The following is an 8,452-nucleotide window of genomic DNA, read 5'->3' as shown; positions in this document are numbered from 1 at the left end:
GTCATGGGAGGAAGCATGATAGTGATTATCCATCTAGTAGTAAGTTTTATATGCATAATTGTTTAATTTAACCAGTGAATAATATGATAACAGAATATGTGCATACCGACGTGAATATAGAGTAACATGAAATCAGAGTAATGCGAAATGTGAATATGAAATGTGAAAGTGTGGAATCAGAGTAGCAAAAGATCAGAGTAATGTGAAATGTGAAAGTGTGAAATTAGAGTAGCACAATGAAAGTGAATTATATGATATGAGATTCACGTGATGTGAACTATGAAAGTGAATAATGTGATATAAAATATTAAGAACATGAAAAGATGAATATTAGAAAGATAATATATATAGAGTAAAGTAAAAATGTATTGCATATTGTAGTATCATATTTATTTGGGGTGAAGTATACACTCCGCCCGAGGGCTTGCTGAGAAAGGCGAGTGCACTGATAGGTATCAAATGTAGCCATACTGGACTGCATAACATATTAGGGCAGAGGGAAGCTACTTGTATGGGTGGGTAATCTTCCCTATTCTCGGCAACTTCTGCCAATAAACTTTTGTTTAAATGTGTGTGTGAGTACGTGATAAACTATCCACCCGAGGGCTTACTAAGTAAGGTAAGTGCCCTAATATATTTCAGTTGTAGTTATGGGTTGCATAAGGTATCAGAGCAAAGGGGAGCTACTTGTATGGGCGGGTAATCACCCCAATCCTTAGGAACTCGTTTTATTAAAATACACGACATGTATATGAATAGAGATAGAGAATGTTTTCATAACTGTGATAATTTTATAAATGATGATTATATATTTGTACACAAACCTCATGATAGTCACACACTGGTGCTAATCTATTCCGATTTACTAAGATGTGACTCACTCGATATGGAATTTTATCTTTTTCAGGAAGACTGCGTGATCGAGCTTAGTGAGCTCAAGGCTTGGCGTAGCATTTTTGAGAGAGAGAGGGTTTAGAATATATATATATATATATATATATATATATATATATATATATATTTGGGCTTATTTATGATTTCTGAGTTGTATATATGATTATGAATACTGGATGTTGGAGAATACCTTTTGAGATTATAGATATGTTGAAACTATGGTATATTATTGAGGAGTTGTTATTATTTCCACTACGTAATTGATGTGAGAATATCATATTCAGGTATTAAAACACGTGACACCTAGACCCCACTTGGCAGGTTCGGTGCGTAATAAGGTGGTATCAGAGATATATTTTAAATAACACTCCGGACCCTAGTTTCGATTTAGTGGCATTACACTTTCGGTCTGTCCTTAATTTAAAAGAGATTAGGGCTTGGCCTATAGTTGGGCTAAGGACTTAGACATGACCTTTAATTTGAAACAGATTTGGGCTTGGCCCATTGTTAGGTTTTAAACCAAATCAAACTCAATAGGGTCCCTAGTCAATGGACCTAGGTTCATGTTGGACCTAAGTCCTTGGTATCCAGATCATGGGTTATGGGTAAGATTTGAATCCTTAAATGGGCTTTGGTTAGTGGACAGAATCCAGACCAGTGGGTTGGATATAAATTGATGGGTTGAGTCAACTCGGACCCATGTTTAACTGATTTGGATCTTGGTATTTCCACTTATTTGAGCATGACAAACAGAACCTGAAGTGAAGCTAACCTTTAATCTTCAAGCTCCTTCGGTCTTTTTGCTTCCCTTTTGGCTCGGTTTGAAATACTTAGCCCTAAATTTCGACTCTTGGCAACTCTCAAGCTACAAATCTTAGCTCTATAATTCCCTTTTGCAACTTCTCAAATTCTTAAATCTCAACACTCTAAGAACTCTCTGCTCCTCACTTTTCAATTGCTCATACATATACTTGTTTCTTTATGAATGTGCTTCTGTATGAATTTTTCACGGTGCCCTCTCCTCTCTTCAATAGCCTCTATTTATAAGCTTGGAGGGGAGGATTTGAATTGAATTTTGATTGATCAATCAATTTTGATTGGTCAATTAACCTTTAAAATAGATGACCATTTTGGTTAATCAATAATTCAATTTAAATTTTCCCTACCAATCACCTTTACATATGATTTTTGGTTCATGATTAACCTTCGCTTTTCTTTTCTCGCAGGTTCAAAATTGCAAATTTAAAGATTGCTGGCCCACCTCCTACTCCCTTCCTTTTAATTGTATTTTTCTCTCTTTTTGTTATGTAAAATTTGAATAACTACATTTTCCTTTTCCTTGTATTTTTTTTTCATTTTTCTATATTTCCTCTTTCTTTGTATTTGTATTTTTTCATGAAATAAATAAAATACTATTTATTTTTGTTATATAAGGATCCGAACTATTTTGAGAGTCTACAGAAAGTACTTTTAAATATTTAATTATAATTTCATATCATGTTTAAGTATTTCAACATATTTAAGCATAGTAGTGCTGCACTCCTCATCTTTCCCTATTCATTACCTCCCAAAACACTTTTAAATCAAATTATATATATATTTTTTTTTAAAAAGCCTTAAACAACAGTTGACCTATTTTTCACAAATCATTGTTACTTAATCCTTCAAATATGTAGGTTGCAAGGATCACCCATGGAATAATTATTAATGAAGTCTTTCTTGTTTTTATCTATCATCGTATGCTTGTGGATGGAAGTATCCTAATTTGACGGAAGTCTACTAAATCTTATCTATAAAAGATTTGGTCAAAAGGACATCAAATTATTCACGTACTTGTCCAAATGACTCTTAGGAGGCACTAGATATATGAATTGATGAGAAAAAGCAAGTGGAATATTTATTACATAAACTCTACAAAGACATAAGATAATTAAAAATACATAATATGCCATACGCAAGCTAACATATATAGTTCATAAATCATTTATTTAGTAGAAATATTTAGCTAAACCAACTGTCACACCTCATCACTATCATGTTGGTATATTAGTAGTAATACTTATTTAGAAGCATGGGCAGGCACGAAGCGAGCTTTTAAGTAAGCAAGTAGCTTATCCCTATGAGGTAGATACTCCTTAACAATACTTACGAACTCTTCTGACCATTTGCATAATTTGGGATATTTTTCGTTAGTCAATAGTTTTAATGCTCCTGCTTCTTGAACTAGTTCCATCCAATAGCCTATGAAGTCAGCAGCGATATCTGCCAACCCAATTGTCTCTCCTCCAAAGAGTTTCTTGCCCTCTAGCTCATTTTCAAGTATTTCCAAGCAATCATGTGCTTCTTTCACTGCTTTGTCATCACCTTGATAAACTTTCCAAAGTGCAGACATGCACTATAAAATAAATGAATAAACAAATTATCATAAGTCACGCTTTCAATACAAAGCCACACACACACACACACACATAAACTGATATTTTTACCATGTAAGTAGTTATAACATATTTATTTATTTGATTGATTAAAATTAAAATTATTCTTTCATAGATATAAGAATTGATATGCAAAAATTTTCTATTTATGAATTTGGAAGTGTTTTCATGCATTTCCAAAGTCAAATTGTGCCTACTCGAAATGTTTTACATATATTTGGATATAAATGTTTTAAAAATATTCAATATTTATGTTTGGAAGAGGTCTTGAATCCGAATTTGGATAAAATGTAATGTAGAATTATATTGAATTTTATCCAAATTTGTACAAATTCAAATCCAAAACCCGAAATCTATGCTCCTAAAAGCAGAATATATATTTGCAAATATCTAATTTAGGAGAATGTATTTTGAAACTTGGATTTGAATTTATATGAATTCAAAAGAGACTCAATATATTTTTGTATTGCATTTTGTCCAAATTCATACAAATCCAATGTTAAAATTCAAAATTCTTGCTCCCAAACACTAGGAAAGAAAAATATTCATATCTAATATGAATACAATGAAAATTTTATCTTAAAATTTAGTACATAATACATGTCTTTTGATCATCAAAACACTAATGCAAAATCCTAATAATTTTAAAATAATTAGTTAAACTAATACAGACTAATCACATGGTATTAATACTCTTGTTTCATTTGAGAGCATGGATTTCAGACCATGAATTTTAATTTGGATGAATTTGAAAAATATTCAATATAATTTTGTATTATATCTTACTCAAATCCAATACAAATTCAAAACCAATGTCTCTACAAATATAGGGTCTATGTTTTTCTAGTGCTACTAATGATAAAGATAAACACGTTTAACCTATTGAGAGACCCTTTGAACTTAAAATCAAATGACCCATTCCCCAATTAATACAAAATATGTCATTTCTTAAGCGGTTGCAGAATGAAACGACATAGCAAAGGAATATAATGAAAAATAATTGAATGAAGAGCACCCTGAAATCAAATACTAAATTCAATTCATTCTCTCCAATTTCATTCTATTTCTAAGTACACTTAGGTGTCCTAAGGGTGCCACGCTCCCTCTAGTGGCATGCATGTCTTTCTCTTTCCCATCTCATCAAATTCTTCCCAAACATTAAAAGTCTCATGCTCTAACCATTGGGAGTACTTGAGATTACCATTTCAAAATAAAATAAGAAGGAATAAAAATTTACATACCTTTTCATCAATGAACTTGGCCCAAAAACGAGCCAAGGCTCTCTGGTAAGGATCATGGGGCAAGATGGGGTTGGCTTTCCAAGTCTCATCGATGTATTCAACAATCACAAGTGACTCGGCGATGGGTTTTCCGGCGTGGAAGAAAACCGGAATCTTCTTGTGAACCGGGTTCGACTTCAGCAGCAACACGCTTTTGTGGCCATGCAAGTCTTCTTCTTCTGTGTAGTCGTAGGGTATGCCCTTGAGTTTAAGGGCAATCTCCACCCTCTTACTGAATGGGCTTCCCCACACTCCCAATACCTTCACCTCTTCTTCTCCCATCTTACTTCGATCTGCCCTTTTCTTTTTGTCTTTGCCACTTCGAATTCTCTGGATGATTCTTTTATAGAAGAGCTAATTAAGGCTGAACTTTTCTTGGCAGTCGAGCAATCAACCAACCCGTGTTCATTGCCATATTGTATTCTGTAATTTAATGCTTAGCGAATAAGATAATGTAGAGTTGTTTATTATTGGGTTTGAATAGTCTGACTTGGTCCACAAGATATGGAGGGGATAGTGATTTATATATATATATATATATAATTGAGCAAAAGATACTAAGAGGTTTGACAAAAAAACAATGACCTCTTCTAAGATTGCAAAAATCTCATAAACCTTACTTAAGCTTTCAAGAATTCCAAATATCTCCCGCGGAATTTACGAAAAAGACACAAATTTTTCTTTGTATTTTACAAAAAGATAAATCTTTTGAGGGGAGGTTTGTATCTTTTTACCAAATCTTAAGGAAAGTTTTTAGGATTTTTGAAATCTCAGGGGAGGTTCCTGTCTTTTTTACAAATCTCAGAGAATACGAGTGTCTTTGACCCAAAAAATTTTAATTCAATTTTATCTATGAAAATGATAAGGACATAAAAATATTTGAAACTCATCAATCAATGAATGTCACCTTTGAATTGGTAATCACACCACCAAACTACGATGGTCTCATCATCAATCTCATCATTTGTGATTATATTTCTTTATTTCATGTAATTACTTTTCATATAAAAAGTTTATTTTATTTCGAGCGAAAGGAGTGGGAGTTATTTCTATCTTTCAACCTTCTACTCACATTCTAGTGGTTAAAGTTGAAAGCTTCCCTGTTGAAAGTCAATCATCACACGTTTGAATCTTGAAATCAATGAGAAGGGATACGAGATGAAAGACAAGTTACCTCCTATATATATAAGCTCTTAATCAACCGAAAAATAAAAAATCTTGCATGATGAGAACTCAAACACTAGATGTATAGTTATATGAAGCAATACATGAATCCTTTTTATAATTTTTCGGGTTTGGGCCTTTTAGGCCTTTTTATTTGGACATAATCAATTAAAATATAAATTTTTCTTGCGGAATTGATAAGTTTTCCAATAAAATTTCTCTTGCAATGTAAAATAGAAATTATTAATTTATTTTATAATTTTCTTAGAGATTACTATTTTATTTTTAGTATTTTTAAGAGGATTATGATTGTGGTGCTGCTAGCTAGGCTTCTTACCTAGTTTAATTTATTATAAACATTGTTGTGCTGCTTTTGTTTTTGTTTTTTTTATATTTTTTTATGCCCTTCATTTGCGTCGTCCCTCACGATAGCACAAGAAAACCTTTAATTTAGTTTTTGTTCCACTTTTGCCCTCCAATCGCATCATCCCTCACATGGATCTTGCATTTTTAGGTCAACTGGAAAACAGCAATAGCCCGACAGTGATGGATTAATGTAATTAGCATTTGTAGCATTAATAATGATTACTGCAATCAATGGTGATCATCTCTCTCTCTCTCTCTCTCTCTCTCTCTCTCAAAGTGGTTGCATAGCTTCATGAAGCTTTAATGCCAAAAACGATGTATTGCTTTTCTAAGATTTTCAAGATTGTGATACGCTTTGATCTGAGCACACATAATACATATATATATATATATATATATATGTATTATGTGTGCTCAAATCATATATATATATATACACGGAAACGTCTTTATATCCTTATTAGGGTTAGACTTACATATTCAATGAGTATTAGGCTTGCCTCTTGTATAGTAATTGTATCTCTTTCTTTCTCTCTCCATTTGTCACTAACGAAAGTGTGTTAGTGACGGTTTGATTTTTGTTACTAAAAGTGTAGTATTAGTGACTGTTTCGACAACCGTCACTAACACGACACTTTTAGTAACGACATTCAAACCGTCATTAATACTTTTGTCACTAAAAATAAGTTTTTTCGCTCAAATTATCGTGGGAAATAATTTTTCGTGCTCAAAATTTTTCGGGAAAATAATAGCTACGTTTTTTAGGTATTAGTGACGATTTAAAAACGTCACTAATACGCCCTTATTAGTGATAGTTTATGAACCGTCACTAATAGTTCATTATTAGTAACGGTATAAAAAAAAAATCGTCACTAATAGTCTTGTATTAGTAATGGTTTATACAACCGTCGCTAATAATGCATTGTTGACTCGGAAGAAGATCAACAATATTAGTGACAGTTTCCAAATCACTAATAGTCTATTAGTAGTAACGGTTCTCATAAACTCTCACTAATGGTATTGTATTAGTAGCGATTCTATAAACCGTCACTAATAATACAGTCATTGACTGAGAAAAATGTCAACAATATTAATAACAGTTTATAAGAAATATTACAAATAGCCTATTATTAGTGACAATTTTTCTGAACCGTCACTAATAGCCTATTATTAGTGACGATTTTTTCTGAACCGTCACTAATAGTCTTGTATGAGTCTTGCATCTATGATGAAGTTCTGCAATGATTGGACATATTTTTTAAATGCAATAGAGTTTGAGAGATCTTTTGAAATTGTTCATCACAGCAAAAAAAGAATGGGATATGCACGAAAAAGAAATAGTGCCCTTGGTTCAAATAGCGATATCTATGGGTGGGTTGCTCATGAAGATGATTACAATTTGGAAGGGTCGGCTAGTCGAAGACTGACTTCTTTGTAGTGGATAGATAAAAATAGTTGTTGATATTTTCCAGCAAGTAATTTGACACCTCAAATGAGAATTTAGATGAGTTGAAGATAAAATACAATGAGAAGAGCATGTCCTTATGTAGAATACTTGAAGAGAAAGACCGTCACTAATAGTCTTATATTAGCTAGTGATGGTTCTCATAAACTGTCACTAATAATGCATTTGTTGACAGGGAGAAAGGTCAAGACTGATTTACAAAAACTTATAATGGAGCAAGGAAAATGTCCATCAAGTGCAATTAGCGAATGCAAACATAAAAATGACATTGCCTTGGCAAAATACCTGGAAACTGACCTAACTGATGAGTTGGACCAAACATCTCGCCTTGTTGAACTAGCACCCATCTGTCAAACTCTAGAGCATAATGATCTATATGTCTGACCATGGACTAAGATTGTTCTTAACATAGTGGACAAAAAAAATGGAAGAACTATCATTGATAGTGAATATTTGTTGAAAAGATTCTCTAAATTTAAACCTCTTCAAGTTTATACCTTTTCGAATAACCGTATACAGACCAAGGGAGCTGCATGTGGTGAAGTTCTACAATGATTGGATTGACTTTTTAAAAGCAATAGAGTTTGAAAGATCTTCTGAAACTGCTCATCACAGTAAAAAAGAATGGGATGCACGAAAAACAAACAACACGCTTTGTTCAAATATCTATGCATGGGTGGGTTGCTTGTGAAGATAAATACAATTCAAAAATGTCGGCCAGTCGGAGACTATCTTCATAGCAGTGGATAGATAAAAATAATGTTGTGGCTAACCTAGCCAGTCTGCCTGATTCCACAAATGAGAATCTAGATGATCGAATTGAAGTTAAAATACAACAAGAAGAACAT

General features: G+C 32.8%; 1 protein-coding gene across 1 annotated transcript; it reads right to left on the bottom strand.

Annotated features, from left to right (window-relative positions):
• Nucleotides 1–2,765: 2,765 nt before the first annotated feature.
• LOC131167306 (glutathione S-transferase U8-like) lies at nucleotides 2,766–5,051 on the bottom strand. Its single transcript, XM_058126061.1, has 2 exons — nucleotides 4,571–5,051; nucleotides 2,766–3,289 (listed from the first exon to the last, which is right to left on the bottom strand). Exons 1-2 carry the CDS (start codon nucleotides 4,889–4,891, stop codon nucleotides 2,954–2,956), a joined length of 657 nt encoding a protein of 218 aa, XP_057982044.1. The 5' UTR covers nucleotides 4,892–5,051; the 3' UTR covers nucleotides 2,766–2,953.
• Nucleotides 5,052–8,452: the final 3,401 nt, after the last annotated feature.

Source organism: Malania oleifera, chromosome 11 (genome assembly GCF_029873635.1).
Source record: "Malania oleifera isolate guangnan ecotype guangnan chromosome 11, ASM2987363v1, whole genome shotgun sequence".
Taxonomy (NCBI): Eukaryota; Viridiplantae; Streptophyta; class Magnoliopsida; order Santalales; family Ximeniaceae; genus Malania; species Malania oleifera.
Note: the sequence above shows the minus strand (reverse complement) of the source record. Positions and strands in the feature narration are given on the sequence as shown.